Raw genomic sequence first — 19,621 nt, forward strand, 5'->3', positions numbered from 1 at the left:
CAAAAGAACAATTAATATGGCCATTTTTAGTTTTTTTTTTTTTTTTGTTATTTTCAGCCAAATTTATTCAATAAAACCTTAATTTAATAATTATTTTTCAAATTAAATAACTTAATTTTAATTAAAAAAAACACTGTTTTTAAGACGTTAAGCGAGAATATTTTAAAATTACAGCTTTAATTTATGAAAAAATATATAAAAAATATAATTCAGCTTGCAACTATATAGCAACAATCTAATAACTTAGGCCTATATATATATAAAATATCAATAGATAATTATGTAAAGTGTACTCAGCATGAGCCTTAAGCAAAATCGTTAGAACAAGATCCTATCTGGATTTTTGTATTCATCTATACAAAAAAACATTCTGATATAATGAGATGTTATCTCGAGGTTAACGTACTTCATCTCTGAAACTTTAGGCCTTATAACAGCAGATAATATCGAAAAAAAATGTTAAAAATAGCAAATTATTTTATTGTTTACACAAATTATCATCTTATTTCCTATAATAAGAAGTTTAAAATTTAAGAAAATTTAAGTAAGTTAATTCCTGGTAAAACAGTACCAGGAACTGCTTCTACGATTTCCTATATATATATATAGATTTTTTTTTATTGTTTATTTTAGCTTTTTAAAGCAAAAAAAAATGTAATCAAAATTCGTTAAAAACTTTAATTAAATTAAATATTACATTTATAATACTGTAATTTGTAGAAAAATATAGCCTATAAAAATGTTGGCATTGCTCGAGAGCGCTAACTGATGTCTATCACTTCGTTACAACAGTTTTGCATATCTACACACATTTCATTCTCTCCAACACTCGATTCTGTAGATGATAAATTACCATCAGCAGTCCTACTTTGAGCTTCTCTAACAAATTCTTGAAGCCTTCTAGCCACTTCTTTCCTTTCTTCGTTCTTTTGGAACGATATGACACAATAAGGGCTCACGTGCCTGACTGTCTCCTCGTTGTACACCATATTAGGATCACCCAGCGATATGTTGGTAGTGACGATGACCTTTTGAGTCACGGGATTGATTTTCTTGAAGACATTCAACATACTCCAGTTCCAGATAGAATTGGCGGAGGTGAAAGTTGAGAAACAGGCCACTATGGTTTCGAGTATGGTGTTGATGATGACGTTGGCTCTGATGCTAGCAATCATCCCCGGGCCTCCGTAAATCACGTGCTGACGGATGATGGCCACTAGAGTTAGTATTAGAAGGATTAAAGCCGATATCAATGATACGGCAGACAACAGGAACAGTAACTTGCGATAGCGCTTCCTGTACGGATATTTCCACACTAAAATGGAAGACAGACCAGTGGAAACGAATAGCAGACCGAAAAATATTTCTATGCCTGATTCCGAACTTATAATTAGTCCTAAAGTGCCCATAGTTATGGCTACGGAACCGAATAGAAGGTGTAATATTCCTAAACCTAGCGTGGCATCCTCCCTGGACGATAGGCTGTTATCCCTGGATGTTGGAAGGGTTCCTTTGACTTTAATAACATAAACTTCTTCCATAACTATAAGAGTAAACAGTAAAATCTTCGGCGTTAAATCCTATCGAACATTACACCAACTTTAATTTAAAAATTTACCGTATTAATTAAAGAATACAAACCTTTGTTTACTCAACAAACACAATACGAACTGTAGTAAACGGCGGCATTAGCTGAATTATCCATTAAGAACGTAGCGAATCAACTAGCGGCATCAACGTTTTGTTAGGAGTAAAGACGATCTGGGTCAGTTGCAGTAGTATACATCAATGTCACGCTAGGACGGTTGTCGTCCGACAAGACCCTTCCACCAAATTCTCGGTTTTAAATGAGGATAGAGCAACCAAGTGAGACTCCGTTGGATTGTCACGCTTGACGACATCCTGCTACACAACATCCAGGACTCTGACCTGTAACCCTGGCAATATTGGAAAAATCGCCATCTTTTCTCCATTTTAAACCGAAAAAACCAATACACGAAAGCTTAAAAAGGGTTTTTTTTATTATTATATAACACATAAACGTACATTTTATATAGTAGAGCCATTGTTTCTGTAGTGTACGTTCGAAAACGAAACGCGTGTAAGTTAAATTACCATCAGCACGAGTGTAATATCTTTGTTTTTTTTTTAAATTATTTTTCTGTTTTTAATTTTCGTCTGCTTATAGACTATTCATTTCTGGTTTTATATTTTTCTTCTTTTCTTTGTTTCCTGCTGGCAGTAAAGGTGACCAAGCACATGTCGAATAGGCCATGCATTCATGTGATAGCCAAATGTTCCGTTTCGTTGAAGTTTACTAGATCGATTCCACGTTTCCAGTCTTAAAAATTATTATTTTTTTCGAGGAAACAATAAGGTAAAATATAAAAAATAGCGTGTACTTTTATATATTTTTAGCCTTAAACTTTACATTAAAAAAAATTCTGAGTGTTATTAAATGAATACACTCGAGTTTTATTTGAATTTGTGTGTATGTGTGTTTGCTTTTGTTTGTTTATCCTATTTTACAGAACGAGATTCGATTGTCGCCTGCGTAAAGTATACGTTCAGAGTGTTACTATTTGCAAGACAATATCTCTTAGAAATGTTTTACTTTCATTCTCGATAAAAATATAAAATTAGCTTCTACGACGAAACGTTTAACGATTTTCTTAATGTAAAAGTTGTGCCTTTCATAGAACCTGTTTGCTTTATTACACTTATTAAAGCGCTTATATCGAAATAATGTTATTAAATTCCATGCCATTTTAATATAAAACATTTTTCGATTCGTTTGCTTATTCAGAATTTAATAATTCGTAATTTTTCTGTATGAAATGAATCATTATTTACTCCCAAAAATAGCCTTGAGCTCTATACACAAACTCTGACTCATACCTTTAATGCAGGTTTAACGTTTGTAAAGGTCTAAATTCTAAAATCTGACCTCGAAAATTCTAAATAATCTCGTTATATTCCGGTTAATAACTTTAGAATTTTTTTTTAAAATGTATAAATTCTTAATGTACAATACATTCTGATTTATTACCTAAATTTTATCGTAACTGTTATGTATGATAGGGTAATATCCTGTCGTGCATTCTATTATACCTATATTTAATAGTAACCTATATACAGGCCTGGCTCAAACGTCAGTTTTTTGGGCCTCGGGTCGTGGCGTCGCGCTTTTTAATTTCTAAGAAAAAATAAATTCTTTTTCGCAAATTAGTTTGGGACTTGCTAATAGATTTTTCCCGAGACCCATAAAACTCCATCCTCTACATTTCTACGTAAAATTATGAATGTTTCGAGTTTGTCACATACAAAACTGTGCCCAAATATCCAAAACATTATACATGTTGAAGTATTATTTGGGTGTAGTTAATAGGAGTACAGTATATGTGATATAGGAGTACAGTATATGTAACTCCTATTAACTAATTTAATTAACTAGTTATGTTCTATGACTAAAAACAACATGGCGTTTAACGTTAAAATAATATTATCTAATTGATTTAGCTTATACAGGTAATTAATCGGTGAAAGTTTGTTCTTTGTAATCTATAATACCAATGAGGGTTTTGTTTTCACGTTCGAGTGGCGATACTTTCCGAAGTCCATTATTGTGGGAGGAACTGTTATAAATGATCCAATATGCGCGATTAACACCGCTTTTATTCTATTAAACTTCACCATTTACATCAAAATCCTTAATTCGTATTCTCGTAAATGTTTTCTACTTCCCCTATTTAATTTCTATCGGCAATTGTAACCGTGAGTCTACATTTTTAGCCATCGAAGAGAACGGCAAAAAGAGAACGGAAGAGTGAACACACCCTTAATGGTCCTATCGGTCACGTGATAGTTCGTTAACCGGGGTCACGTCACATGACCATACGCGAATTTATAACTTTTTATGGAATAATTGGGTTACCAATTTTGTTTCCGCGGTCTATTTAATTCGGATTGGTTTAATACATTAGGAGTCGACGCTCCCCGAAAATAATTTACTAATTTTACAATTTGAATTTAATTAGTATTAAATTAATTAAAAGTAAAAAAATATACGTATCTTAAATTATCATTTATCAATTCTTATTTCGGATGTTTTTCAGCTGGCAACACGATTCACGTCGCCATCTTGCGACGGAAATATCATTGGAAACATGGTGCTTGTGTTAATGCCAAGGTAGAGATAATTCAGTTAAAATTTATTAGTTTATAAACTGATGAGAAAAATATAAATAAAATACACTTTTTGGGGCTCAATTGCAGTTCTGAATAAGGTAGTTAAGACCTTATAAGAGTTGTAGATGATGCCAATAGGAGTAAAACAAAGGAACCGATGGTACACGTGACTCGCGTAGTTATACACGTAGGAGGTCGAAACTCCTCATTCAGAACTGCAATTTTACTGATTTATAAACAAACATTTTTCTTTAGTCAACAATTGAATAAAATCATAAAAATTATTCTAAAAACTCAGAACATTATTATTTTTTAGGTCACTTCAATATCTCATCATAACTCTTCAATTTTCTTGAAGTATCTTCATCTTTCACATTAAATTGCAATTATGTCATCAAAATCAAAGACGAAATCTGTAGAGATTGATCCAGATCTTGGGAAGAAGTTATTCGAAGAGGGAGCGACATTTATCTTTCTAGATGTACCACCTGGAACCGAATTCGGTATAGACATGAGTGTTTTCTATGTTGCGGATAAGTTCAGAGGAGTTAAAATGATACCACCGGGTTTGCATTTCATCTACTACAGCGGAGTGAGTAAATATGGACAGTCTGCACCTCGCACTGGCTTCTTTCATGTGTTTTCCCCGAAAGAAGTATTGGTTAGGAAGTGGAATAAGTTTGATGAAAGTAGGTTTTATTTTAGTAATGGTCAACCTGTGATTTTTCATGCAATTTTATGTTTTGTGTATTTTTAATAGCCATGAGCGAAGAGATTGTAAATAGCGAAGAAACGGAAAGATTTCGTTCAAATTTGAAAGATATGGATCGGTTTCTTGGTGCGTATCCTTACAAGATGTGGAGAAATTGGGTTGCTCTAACTAGTTACATTACAGGTAATTTTAACTGTTTGTTCTTTACACTGTTTTTATTCAGATATAGAATTCAATATAAGCCACAAAGATGGAAAAATGAGAGCTGTTGGATCTTAACCATTGTTTTGGAAACCACCCAACAGTCAATAATTAGAATCTAAATGTTCTGCAAAATGAAATAACTAATCTGACAGTTGCCAAATGAGTTTGAATTACAGTAATATGTTGATTATAGTGTTGAAAAATTGATTACATAGAGTACTAATTCCAGAAATTATGAAGTTTTTACACAATGATTGCCAGCAATCTTCTGTAGGCCTGGGTGTCAGGTTATTTTGTTATCAGCACTAGTTAGGTTTTATTTTTATGGTACAAATAGAAAAGCATGGGTTTTTAATGCATCAATTGCTTCATTTTGCTTACACACTGAAGCATTTGATGCATTAGAAATGACATCGAAATAGTTAGAAATGCAACCTTAAGCAGATTTGTCAACTCTTGATGACAAAGCAAGCCAGGGAATTATAAATAAATAAAACAAAATAAGTGACTACTTTTGAAAAACGAACTGTAATAAATAATTTTTATGAGTACTGTACTTTGAATTCAAAGTTATTAAATAGTAAAAAGTAGTAGTAAAATATCATCAGTACATTGTAGGTTACAAAGAAAGACTAGTTCTTGTTTTTAATAGATTTTTCATTATGCTTTAAATTTAACTTTTTTTTTTTTAACTATTGTACTAGAATTCAAATTAATATTTTTACTTTAATCCTTTAATCTTTCTCTACCAAGTACAGTCAGTTATCTGAAATTGTCCTGCCCCAGTTATTTCAGATAATCAAAGATATGCTCTGCCATATTTATTTTATTTTTTAGATTAAATTTACTCAATAGATAGAATATTTGAACTATTCCACAATACTAGATTATCATGTGATAATTAGAGTTGCCATTTTTTCCATCTTTGTTAAAAGCTTCCAATTTTTTTCAATTTAGACTTTTTAAAAATTTACATTTATTACCCAGTTATATAGATAAGAGTTTTTAATAATTTACATATGTTAATTATACCAATCTTTATAAACAAATATTATTTTTGTAGAACCTGTTCTGAAAAGCATGGAGCCGGAATCTGGGATAGTATGCTCTGTATCACAGTTTGTTCCCGAAACATTTTTAATGTCCAAAAATAATCCAGAAATGGAAACTGATCAAATGGCAGCATCTACTTCAAAGACAGAAGATAATCTTCCAGAATTAAAACTGGTTCCTGGCACAATGCTTAGATTTACTAAAATTCCTTTAAGAAAGTAAGTATACTTTGGAATAAATTCGTAAAGTTACAGTGTAATTTAGTGTCATATTTATTTATAGACATCCAGAAGGAGCGTCTCCTACTGAAATTACTAAACATAATATGGACTCTACATATTTACTAGAGCAAGTTCTTTTGATGTATGAGAAACCTGAAGATATTTTAGCAGAACTGCAACTGTCATTTGTTTGTTTTTTGGTCGGACACGTGTATGAAGCCTTTGAACAATGGCAAAAGTTAATTAGAATATTATGTAATAGTGACACTGCTTTGAAACTGTATGGAGAACTGTATCTCAGTTTTATTGTTGTTGTTCATTTTCAACTGAAAGAAATACCCAAGGACTTCTTTGTTGATATAGTATCAAGTAGTAATTTCCTCACCACCACTTTTCAAATCTTTTTCTCGAATTTAGAAAACAGTACTGCCGACGAAGCCTTACGTTCCCGTGGTAGGAAATTCAAAGAGAGCCTGACAAAGATTTTTAAGTGGGATTTTGAGAGTGAGCCAGATGACTGTGCACCAGTTATAGTAGAAACTAGTCAATGAATGTTTTGTCATGATTCATTTTTGTGTATATTGATATCATAATGATGTATTATTGTAAAATTTTTACTTTTAATCAACGAAAAACATTGAATTCATATCTTAGTGTAAAATTCAACATACAAAATTGCTAGGTAAACCTATTGCCATGATTACAGTTTCATAAATAAATATTCCAGTTAAAATTATTTGAACATTTTTGTTGGCCTTTATATATAACAATTCAGATTTTTTTCTTTCATTGATCTGTCTCCTCCATTTCGACTTCTATGGATATGGACATACTAGTTTCACTGGGACCTTCCCCGTGTCCACTCTCATCTCGAACAGAATGACTTAAAAGAGAAAATTCATACGAAGGAAGTTCTTCGGGCACATCTAAGCAAGATAAACATAAAAACAATTTAAACGAATATTCAATTAACCAAGTTTTCATATAGCTACTTACCTTCGCACGGAGTAATTACATTCATAAGATTCTCTATTACATAAGTTAACATGCTAGTTGAGAAAGTATCATCTTTTTGTAATCCCAAAGCCTGAAAGTGAATTTAAAAAGTTTTAAATAAGATTGCAAAAAGTCTAAAAATAGAAACACATTAAAAACCTTATGAAAATATTCTACAGCAAGGGCCCAGTTTTTCATTAAGCTATGAACGTAACCAATTGCTGATAACGAAGATGGATTTTGAGGTGCTAGAACTAGAGCCTGTTGATGAAACTCTAATGCTTCTTCATATTTCCTGAAAATAATTTGAATAAAAAAGTTTGCATTATAAATAGAAGTTTGATTTTTAATATCTTAATTTGAAAAAACAGTTATATACTTGATTTTTCGACAAGTATGACCTAAATTATTCAATAGTGGTTCCCATTTCTCTGGAAGAACTGTTTGTCCACTAGTCTGTACTTTTTCAAGTGCTTCTCTAAAATATTTTTCTGCATTGGTATAACTGAAAAAATTGCAAATGCACACATTTTTTTAAAGACAAATAAAACTGAGCACATTATATTCTTTTAAGTAATTTATAGTATTTGAAATCCTTAAAAAATACAGATCATCTTATGATTAGAAAAACTTTTATGTATTACATCCATCCAAAACATCATATTAGCCGAGTTTCCAGATTATCTGAATCAAATGAGTGTCTTTATTTCAGATAATTCGGATTCTACTGGCTCTATTTTTGCTTTACTAAAAGTATCTATACCTCAATGATGCTGTTTAGAATATTAAAATGAAGTACTGTATCTTTACTGTTTAAAAGTAGTTTGAGTTTCATCAAATATAATTTGGAAAAAAGGAAATCAATAAGATTTTATTTAATCCTAAGGATTTAGAACACTTGCAAAATTTTTCAAAAGAACAATTAATATGATAATGCTCTGATAAACTCAAAATATTGACAGTTAAGACAAGAAAGAACATTTTTTTTTTTTGTATAGTATTGTATAACAAAAAAACAACTAGTACACTTGAAGTCATAGATTATTCTGCACTCCTTCAGCCCAGAACTGATATCTAGTTCTAAAATTAACACAATGCTGAAAAGTCAACTCTGGATGCAAACCATGTTTTCTATTATTCAGTGAGACATCAGCGCAGTGATAAAACTTGTTCCATATTTTAGCTCGCTCGCAGGCATCTCAAAACACAAAATTTCATTAGTGAGGCTGAGGAGCACTAGCATTTTGCTAAGACAACGAGCAAAGTATGATGGCACCATGTTTGAAGGTTTTAATTGAACTAGGAGATCAAAATTTTCTTTTAAATATGGATGAAAGAACTTACAACAGTTTTTGAACAGGAAAAAATAAACATATTTTTAACTTTTATCTATGTGAAAGAGTTTGACAGGCATAACTGTCCTTTCATCTTCATATGTCAGATATGTAGACTGAATTTCTTAGTTACCTCATTTGTATCTTGATTTTAGATATCAAGTAATATAATAATTAGCATTATATAATATAACCCACATGTCAAAACTTTCAGCAAAACCATTATATATATATATATTTATTTTATTATCTATTTTATAATGCAATCTATGGCATGTTTGTACTCACAGCACATTGTTTTGTGTACCTTCATAATTTATCACTATTGCTTGGTAAAGATCTTGTGAATGAAAGTAATTATTTGCCAAGTATAATTTTGTTTTAATACTAGTAAATGATTCATATTTTCATTAGGAACAGCAACCAATATCAAAACTTATTTTAAAAAACTCCAGACATCATTTGGTGCAGCTGATCTAGGCTTGCGTGAAGGCACAGACATTCTAATTGGAGACAAAAGTTATAAAAAGTATGATGGCTGAAAATAATGGAACCTTCAGTAAGTGTATTTAATCTGAAAAATCATTAATTGATAACTTCCATGCAAGTAGAATGAAATTGTAGGACATTGTCATCAATAATGAGAATTTGTTCTCCGCATTCTAAAAACAATCACACTGATCTACAAGATTACCCTGTTGTGGTCAGCTCTCCAGATCCTTCAAAAACATGCATAATAAAAGTAACGATAAATTGTGATGTGTATAAATGATTTCAAATATTTACCAGATCTTGAAAATTAATTTAAAGTATTTGCTTGCAGCAAATACTTTAAATTAATTTTCAAGATCTGTTACTTTATATACTTTAAATAGACCCAGGCAGCAGTAAAGCTGCTAATATCAGCTAGAACATATTTGGACGATGACTTTCAAAAGTTCCAAGTAAAAACAAAGCTTTGGGCTAAAATAGCAGATAATTATGCAAAGAGGGTTTTAAATTTATAGGTTCAGATTGTGACCGCAAGTGGAGTAATATCATGATTACACACAGCAAAAATATTGATAAAAGCAAGACATTTTGAGAAGGCAAAATACAATGGGGAATATTTTAAAGAATTGCATGAAACTCTTGGTAGGGATATTAACACAAATCTGCCAATTAATTATACAAAATCTTCATCAAAAATCAATTTCAAAAGCACAGCTTTTATGAATGAACATACTCAAGGTTTGTTAACTGAAATTACCTGTGAACAAAACAGAGATTGTGTCAGTATTACAAGTACTGAACATTTGACAGCTCAGGTAAATCCAGCTTCTGTAGCCGCTCCAACTTCTTGTGCAGTTATTGGATAATGAAAATGATTGTACAACTATTCTCAAAGAAAAAGATGAAAATGCATTAATTAAAAGTAAAAAAAGAAATTGAAATCATAAAGATATGAAATGAAGGGATAAGAGAGAAAAAAGATGAAAGATGGCAGCAACATAAGGAATTGGATATTGGAAAAACTAGTTGAATTGTTACAAAATGTATCAAAAACAAATTCAAAGTAAGCAAAAACACATTAACTTTAATAAAATTTTTATTTCCAATGTTGACATGAATCATTTGTACATTTTTTCTTAAGAGAATAATGTGAATTTAATTTACTGCAGGTAGACCATAAGTATTATTAATAAAACCTCTCTGCCCATATATACTGCACTCTTACAGTCAAACTGTAATAAATTACTTAAAATTTGAGGAGTTGCGAAATTAACCAGTTTATGCAGGAGCTCTAGATGTTTTAAAACATGTAGCAGCACTAATTAGGTTCTATTGTAAGTAGTCTGAACTTAACTTATTATAATATGTCATAATATAGAGGTTACCAATGAATAGGCCAAAACATATTTTGTGTGGACCACAATAACTGCCCAATTTTTCTTGGACTGTCTGACTACAGACATGATTTCCAATGAGCATGACACATTGCACTAAAAGCCAGACGCATCACATGCAAAAAATGGAGAAAACGTTATCTTAATACACACTCCTGGATGGTAAAAAATCATTTATTTAGCATAAGACAAAAATTCAGCTAATTCTTAAAACAATTCTAACCAAAAATGGATTAAATGTTTTACTATTTTATAACAATTATTTATCTGAATAAATATAAACTATAACAAGAAAATATGATGATTATTTTTGTCATGATTTGCAGTAAAAAGATAATATACACACTCTAAATTAAAAAGGTAATCTGCAATTTGATCTCTTTTACGTGCACCACTGGAATTTTTATCAATGATCATATGCAACAGGTGTAGAATCATTATGCATAATACATATATTATGTAGAATGCAGGCAGCTACATTCACATCTGGAACAAATTCCCTTCGTATGTAAATGTAAATTAGCTTCCAAAATCATCCAAACAGATGTGCAAAGGCTTGTTCTATTATGATTCACATAGAACTCACAATTGTATTGAAAAACTTCTGCTTTCTTGTTAAATGGCCATTGTTTTTATATGGTGTCATTATTTTATTATTCAATGGGTAGGCACAGTCACCAAGAATATGACAGTTGAAGAATAAAATCCTCTTTCTCTTCCACATTTTAAATAATGGGCTGTTCCTAAAAACTCTAGCATCATTTGCAGAGTCTGGCCAACCTGCATAAATGTCCAAAAATTTTAACTTATGATCACATATGGCCAGTAGGACTACACTAAAGGTAACCTTTTCTATTTATATAATCTTTTTTTTTTTCTTTATTCACAGAAAAGGCAATATGGGTGTAATGCAATCTATGGCATGTTTGTATTCACAGCACATTGTTTTGTGTACCTTCATAATTTATCACTATACTTCATAATTGTTAAAGATCTCGTGAATGGAAGTAATTATTTACCAAGTATAATTTTGTTATAATACTAGTAAATGATTCATATTTTCATTAGGAACAGCAACCAATATCAAAACTTATTTTAAAAAACTCTAGACATCAGTACTAATAACTACTAGCACGGTTTCAAAGTACCAAAACTCTAGACATCATTTAGTGCAGCTGATCTAGGCTTGCGTGAAGGCACAGACATTCTTAATTGGAGACAAAAGTCATGGAAAGTAATTTCTGAAAATAATGGAACCTTCAGTAAGTACATTTAATCTGAAAAATCATTAATTGAAAACTTCCATGCAAGTAGAATGAAATTGTAGGACATTGTCATCAATAATGAGAATTTGTTCTCTGCATTCTAAAAACAATCACACTGATCTACAAGATTACCCTATTGTGGTCAGCTCTCCAGATCCTTCAAAACCATGCATAATAAAAGTAAAGATAAATTGTGATGTGTATAGGATAGAGCAACCAAGTGAGACTCCGTTGGATTGTCACGCTTGACGACATCCTGCTACACAACATCCAGGACTCTGACCTGTAACCCTGGCAATATTGGAAAAATCGCCATCTTTTCTCCATTTTAAACCGAAAAAACCAATACACGAAAGCTTAAAAAGGGTTTTTTTTATTATTATATAACACATAAACGTACATTTTATATAGTAGAGCCATTGTTTCTGTAGTGTACGTTCGAAAACGAAACGCGTGTAAGTTAAATTACCATCAGCACGAGTGTAATATCTTTGTTTTTTTTTTTTAAATTATTTTTCTGTTTTTAATTTTCGTCTGCTTATAGACTATTCATTTCTGGTTTTATATTTTTCTTCTTTTCTTTGTTTCCTGCTGGCAGTAAAGGTGACCAAGCACATGTCGAATAGGCCATGCATTCATGTGATAGCCAAATGTTCCGTTTCGTTGAAGTTTACTAGATCGATTCCACGTTTCCAGTCTTAAAAATTATTATTTTTTTCGAGGAAACAATAAGGTAAAANTGGGAAAAAGTTTCAGAAATCAAAAATTTTTATCATTGTTAGATTATTAAGAGTATTACAGATTAAAATAAAACCAAAATATATCTTTTGTCACTCACCTCGACGGTACTTCTTGTTAAACAAAAATGGCTTTTGAAAATATCGTCACTGTATTTAGGCAGGACATAGCCATATATTTTGGACCTATCTTCCCAATATTCCTTGTTGGAATCAATTGAAGCTATTAAAAACGAATCTTGTAGCTCATTGTAGTCATTTCTGAAAAAGCTAGAATTGGGATTTATGACAGATTCCAAACAAATACTCAAAACATTTATAGATGCTGTGAAAAGGCAATCTATTTTTATTAGTGGGATGCTCCTTCCCACTAATAAAAATAGTGGAAAGGAAGTTTGTTCCTTCTAACACATCAGCAGGAAATTAAATATTTCACATATCCGCTAGCAGATAGCAAGCACTACACTGAATAATGGAAAACATGGAAAAGTTCAAGCTGAAAATGGAGCAAAAAAAATCAAAACTTTTTTATGCATAAAATACAAAACTAGATTGAATATCTGGAAAAATGTCTCACCCTAAATGGTGGTTATGTTGAAAATAACCAGGTACGATTAGTCTTAAAAAGTAGTAATTCTATTTCTTACCAATTTTATAAAAATGGAGATTTTATTTATCAATCAATTGTTGTAATATTCTGACAACTGAAACCTTTATACAATCAAAATAACCTCTGATAATCAATATTAACAACTTTGTCTTTGTTATAAGATATTTTAAATCTACATCCATCATTAGAATAGTTTTATCACATTAAAAACTATTATAATAATTTTTTATTATTAATTTGGAGATCATCTTTATTATGAAAACTTGAATTTGATTGCATAGGAAAGAGGTAAAGAACATTTTTTTAATTAATTGGAAGATATTACATCCTGTAAGGTCACATATTATATTGCAGATTGCATAACAGAACTCATACTCCAGTTTATTAACTTCAAAAGTGACTAATAGCAGAGTAATAATGAAGAATATCTAAATGATGATTGAAAAAACTATTTTATAAAACAAGATTATCCTCAACCATGGCATTTGGCCAGTTAATAGTAATGTGTGACACTGAATTGTTGTCACACATTACTATGGATATTTGTATATAAGCATTACTATTTAAGCAGTGAAATAGCATCAATTTGTCCTAAAAACTGTATAAACATATTGCATCATAACTGAACAGTATTCTCTGTCCTTCAGTTACAATTTGAATGGGGTCTGGTCACAACTTCATTTCAGAATTTTTTTGTTTTTCTCTCTCAGCATGTCCAGACAATACCTGAAATTCTTTGGCAATGTTTGTGAATCAAATACTTTGCAATAAGATATATGATCACCAATCCTCTCTCTGCCTGGAGATAAGGTGACCATTACAGTCAACTTTACCAAGCCAATAATCACTGTTAAAATGGCAGTTAGGCATCTTTAATATAAGAAAAACAACATCAAAAACACTTTATTGCAGTTACTGTCATTCACTGAGATCAACTATCAATAAACATTAAAAACAATCACTAATGCTAAACAGCACATGGAAAAAAAAAACAAATTAAGTGACAAAGCAAAGTAAAAAATGCATAATAATTGTAACAAATACAAAAATAATATTTGATATGATAGATAAGAGCAATACAGTATAACTCAATTATCCAGATTAATTGGGACTGACAGACATCTGGATTTGCAGAAAATTAAGATATTTGGATTTCTGTTTAAAGATACTAAGCTATCTTCAAAACATGGTCTATTTTCTTATATGTGGCTAATTTACATTATTTACCAATTGTAATACAGTATACAAGCACATAATCTTTTAAACTAATTTCGTATGTAAATGTAAATTAGCTTCCAAAATCATCCAAACAGATGTGCAAAGGCTTGTTCTATTATGACTCACATAGAACTCACAATTGTATTGAAAAACTTCTGCTTTCTTGTTAAATAGCCATTGTTTTTATATGGTGTCATTATTTTATTATTCAATGGGTAGGCACAGTCACCAAGAATATGACAGTTGAAGAATAAAATCCTCTTTCTCTTCCACATTTTAAATNTCTATTATCAGGACTTATTATACTGGTTTTACAGATAATATTACAAAGATTAACAGAAAACAATTTTTATTTTATTTCGTATACCTGGACACACACACAATTTTGCTTTTCGGACATATTCGTCCCTCCTCAGCAGGTATTTAAATAAGTTAATTTTCCAGTTCTCTTTAATTTCTTGCTCCACTGGATATTCAAATTTTATCAACAATATCGCAATTACAATTATTTTAAACATTTGTTCTCTTTCTGTTTGTCTCACACCTCAGGTGTGAGACAAACAGAATTGTAATTGTAATTGTAATTGTAATTGCGATATTGTTGATAAAATTTGAATATCCAGTGGAGCAAGAAATTAAAGAGAACTGAAAAATTAACTTATTTAAATACCTGCTGAGGAGGGACGAATATGTCCGAAAAGCAAAATTGTGTATGTGTCCAGGTATACGAAATAAAATAAAAATTGTTTTCTGTTAATCTTTGTAATATTATCTGTAAAACCAGTATAATAAGTCCTGATAATAGAAGATAGTCGAATTTATAGTCGAAAATTTACATATTAATAATTTATTTGTTATTGTTGAATACATTTCATCACAAAAATCAACACTTAGCTTCTTGATAATGATCTGGATAATTGCAGTTCAAATAAGTGGAATATCATATTGTAAACAAATATTAACATAATAAAAAGTTCCACCTAAAAAAACAAAAAAAAATTGCTACTGCAATCTGAGTGCAGCATAATCTTGCACCTCAGATATGCTGACTAAAAGTGACTTTGAAGGAAAAAAGTGATCCGGTATGAGGATTGGCATAAGTGCAGCATGGATGCTCAAAAAATATACATTATATTATACAGTAATACCCCGACTTAAGCGAACCCGGAGTTACGCAATTTTCAAATCTCATCGATTCGTCTTTTGTTTGAGTGCCACGCAACCCTCGATTACTCACTCCCCCCACACTATTGTTCAGCTTACGTGTTCGGACGTGTCACGCGGAATTGACACATAGCTACAATTTATTTTGTGTTATTTATTTCTGTGTTTGTTATATCTATGGAGACTTGAGAGACTCTACCATGTCATCCAAACAAAGTAGAACTAATTCTTCTGCATCAAACAAGAATAGAAAAACTTTATCTTTGGAATGTAAAGTTAACATTGGGTATGTTCGTAAAGTCGAAGGAGTTAAGCGAGAATGAAGTCATCGTTATTCCTATTTCGTTAGACTTTTCGAACGATTCGTTACTAATGCATTTAACTCATTATTATTAAAGACTTTGATACAAAAATGAAAATTTGTGAATTGGCAAAGAAGTTTGATCTACCGAAATTGTCGGTCAGAACAATTATAAAAGGCAAAGAAAAAATTCTCGAAGCTGTGAAAAATGCTCAATCTTTAAATTCAAGCATCATTCGTAAACGTCACAGTATTATTGCTGAGATGGAAACAATGTTAAAATTATGGCGTAATAATCAAGTAAATGTGAAAAATTGTAAAATAATATAGGCCTAATTTGTTATACATATGTATTATCTAAGATTTTATTAAATATTTTTTTCTAAATTATTGTTTTCTTTAGTCTTTGGCCCCAATTAATAATTATTTGTATGTATTTATATGCGAAATTATACCCCGTCTTACGCGAATTCGACTTATGCGGTTACCGCTCGGTCCCACCTATCACGTAAGTTCGGGGTATTACTGTATTCAAATAGATATCTTTATTAAAAAAAAAACAAATAAAACTTATTTCCATATTAAGCCATTTCATACTTTATCAGATATATAAGTCCAAGATTCTCATCTTTAACATAGGTATAATAAAATAAATTGTTTGTTTATTTTCTTAAGAAAAAAGAAAATTTTTCTTCTTATATTGATTTTAGAAAAATTTATTATTTTACTTACTCTTGACTCTGAAATGCTACAACACCAAGTTCATGAAGAACAAATGGATCTTCTGGGGCAATAGTTAATGCCTGATTGAAAAATCGTTCAGCCAATTTTGTATTGTTAGTAAGTCCATATTCTAAACCAATATATAACAGAGGAAGATGGCACCTAAATTCATAAAAATTTTTATTTTAATATTTATAACAATTTTTATAAAGTTACTGAAAGTATAATAATATATAAATACTGACCCTTTCATTAACTGTGAAGCTTTAAAATATGCCGCCATAGCTTGATCGTGTTCATTTTCTACAGCAAAAGAATGCCCGTACATCAACCAAGCTGGTCCAAACACACAATCAAGAGTTGTAGCTTTACTGAAAAATATTTGCATATTTCATCCGTATTCACACTAATAATAATATATTTAATTTATGAAAAAATTAATGTGTTTAAAGTTTTAATATTTTGAAAATGAAATATTTTAGAAGAGACTGTGGATCTAACACAATTGAAAAAAAATCCATAAAAGTAAATTAAAACTGTAGAAAGGAATGAAATATAAAAAAAGGCAAATCCAAGTTTGTAGAATTGAAATCAAAATACTAAAATATTCAATCGATTAGTAACTATTTGAAATCACCATGTCCATGATGAGTTTGGCCAGACTCATAATGGGATAGGTTGGATGGTGAAGAATAGGGCTGAATATATTTGGGACAGACTATCCAAGAAAAATTCCCAGGATTCTCCACTCAGATTTGATCCCAGATACCCAGAGCGACAGGCCGATGCCTTAATTTACTTGGCCATAAAGCTGGCATAATGAATATGTTCACTGATGATTATCATCATCATTCATCTCTTTGTCAGACAGTTTTAGATAAAAATTCTCTCTAAAATTATGAAGAATCTATTTTAAATTGAAAGAATATTAATGTATTTAGATGTCAATTAAAGCATGTAAATAGATAACATTCTAATTAAATGAGAGATTGGGTTAAAATATAATCTTGATTATTTACATAATTTAAAAATGCCACTAAAATTCATAAAGTAACAAATATTTTAGAACATTATTTGTTAATATAAGAAATCATATTTAATTCTCTTTCTGTAATTAATTATAAATATAATTTGATGACTAAAGAGAGCATGCCTGACAACAAGTATTGCCTCTATTTTTAGTAATCGTTTGAATAAAAAAATTATACAAACATATCTGATTTAAAATTGTAAAATTTTCATGAAAATATTCACACAAAATTTTATAATATAATTTATATTGTTGTTTTATGTTATCTACAGAATAGCATATGTAAATGCCATAATGTTACACTTGCATTATGAACTTAACTTACTAATTATTTTAAAAACTTACCTAAGATATCTTCTAGCTGTATCAGTTTTGTTAATAAGGAGATAATAACAACCAACAGCAAACCAAGCAATCTGTAAAAATTTTGAAATTATTACTAATATGTTCATATCCAATGTAAACATATAATTCTAAATTTATAATAAAGCAGAAAAAAATAAATATATCTAAATTCTAATTTAAAAAATACATACGGCTCCTTCAGGATACAAATCAACTAATTTATGTGCCAGGTAAAACAGAGCTAAAACATTCAGAAAAAATTAATTAGAATTATTTTTAATATAAACTTGAAATAAAATCTTAATAAAATTAATAATTACCATTAGATTTTTTTAATTCCATTAAACATGATATATGAATTGGTAAACACTGATTATGATATGGATCTCTATTAAGAATACTGTCAAAATTTCATTAGAAATATTGTTAAATAATCCAAAAATTTCTAAAACTGATTCTTATAAATTTAAAACAATTCTTAAAAATCTAAAAGGAGAAAATACAAAAATATATACTTTAAAAATATTTGTAATTATTTCTTTTGTTTTTATGACAATTGTTACATATATGGAAAACCAAGCCATATATGTAATGAATTAATATGAGTAATATATGTAATATGGCATGAGTAATAAATTAATAAATATAGCATATTATTATGATTATAATTTGTATAAATTTATATACAGACAAATCTCAATACAGCAATTATAAACACAACAATAAATTCCACTATAACAATAAGAAATATTCCCTTTGCAATTCATATTACCTTAACAATATCCTCTACTCCAGTGTTTTTCAACCAGGATGCCACAGCGCTATGATTGGGGTGTCGCAAAGTTTAGGGCCTTTAGGCATTTTCTTAGAAATTTACTTAAGTGTAGTTCAAGATAACTCATTGTCAGTTCTATTTTGCTACGAGATATCTAGTAAGCAAAGAAACTATGACTAATCGCATGTTAATGTAATGTTCTACACTATGTGTACACACGACTTGTCACTAATTCACCCAAACCACATTGCTTGGCCTTCACATTCCCAGTCCCAGTATCAGGCCAACCAGCAGAGAAGAATGACGTGGACACTCGTGTCTCGTATATACTTTAAAAAGTGTTGCATTGTACTTTGAAAAGAGTGTGGTTTAAATCACAAAGTAGGTGCATATTACAGTATTTTCATAGTATTCAAAAGCAATGATGACAAATAAACAATTTTTTTTTATCATTTTTTTAATTTAAATTTTTTAAATTGATATGAAAAAGATAAAAAAAAATAATGAAATATTTATTTTATATATGCATCAAAACAGTATAAAAAAAACTTAACAAAAATTGTTTATCAATAAAATGCTAATATAAAATAATGATATACAGTAGAGCGTCGTTTATCCGAAAGCTGGTTATCCGAAACGTCCATTATCTGAAAGCATTCCAGTCAGCAAATTTAAATTTTCACTAGTGCTGTGGCGCTGCAATCTTCGGCTATTTCTCAGGCTACTCAAATATTTTACGTTTTTGATAGTAAATTAACATCTGAAGTATAATTTTTTATTGTTTTTATATTTTTCAATAAATTTATTTTGTTTGTACAAAATAAAAAGATAATTTTTAACGATACAATAGTCTTCGTTA

At 30.1% G+C, this 19,621-nt stretch overlaps 2 protein-coding genes across 3 annotated transcripts in view; one reads left to right on the forward strand and one right to left on the reverse strand.

Annotated features, from left to right (window-relative positions):
• Window positions 1–4,122: 4,122 nt before the first annotated feature.
• On the forward strand, window positions 4,123–7,114 carry LOC111622290 (protein AAR2 homolog). Its single transcript, XM_023364648.1, has 5 exons — window positions 4,123–4,189; window positions 4,505–4,877; window positions 4,949–5,083; window positions 6,168–6,375; window positions 6,440–7,114. Exons 2-5 carry the CDS (start codon window positions 4,577–4,579, stop codon window positions 6,927–6,929), a joined length of 1,134 nt encoding a protein of 377 aa, XP_023220416.1. The 5' UTR covers window positions 4,123–4,189; window positions 4,505–4,576; the 3' UTR covers window positions 6,930–7,114.
• A 21-nt stretch (window positions 7,115–7,135) lies between these two features.
• LOC111622289 (cell division cycle protein 16 homolog) overlaps window positions 7,136–19,621 on the reverse strand; it is a 27,773-nt gene continuing 15,287 nt past the window's right edge. For both annotated transcript variants that reach the window (XM_023364647.1, XM_023364646.1), the window contains exons 7-15: window positions 18,308–18,387; window positions 18,179–18,228; window positions 17,988–18,058; window positions 16,858–16,983; window positions 16,622–16,774; window positions 7,754–7,879; window positions 7,534–7,669; window positions 7,375–7,465; window positions 7,136–7,304 (exon numbers count right to left, since the gene is read on the reverse strand). In XM_023364647.1, the coding sequence (XP_023220415.1) occupies window positions 7,165–7,304; window positions 7,375–7,465; window positions 7,534–7,669; window positions 7,754–7,879; window positions 16,622–16,774; window positions 16,858–16,983; window positions 17,988–18,058; window positions 18,179–18,228; window positions 18,308–18,387 (973 nt within the window). In that variant the 3' untranslated portion in view covers window positions 7,136–7,164. The remainder of the gene's footprint in view (window positions 7,305–7,374; window positions 7,466–7,533; window positions 7,670–7,753; window positions 7,880–16,621; window positions 16,775–16,857; window positions 16,984–17,987; window positions 18,059–18,178; window positions 18,229–18,307; window positions 18,388–19,621) is intronic.

This window comes from Centruroides sculpturatus, unplaced genomic scaffold (assembly GCF_000671375.1).
Source record: "Centruroides sculpturatus isolate CEXI.00-Female unplaced genomic scaffold, Cexi_2.0 scaffold337, whole genome shotgun sequence".
Classification (NCBI taxonomy): domain Eukaryota; kingdom Metazoa; phylum Arthropoda; class Arachnida; order Scorpiones; family Buthidae; genus Centruroides; species Centruroides sculpturatus.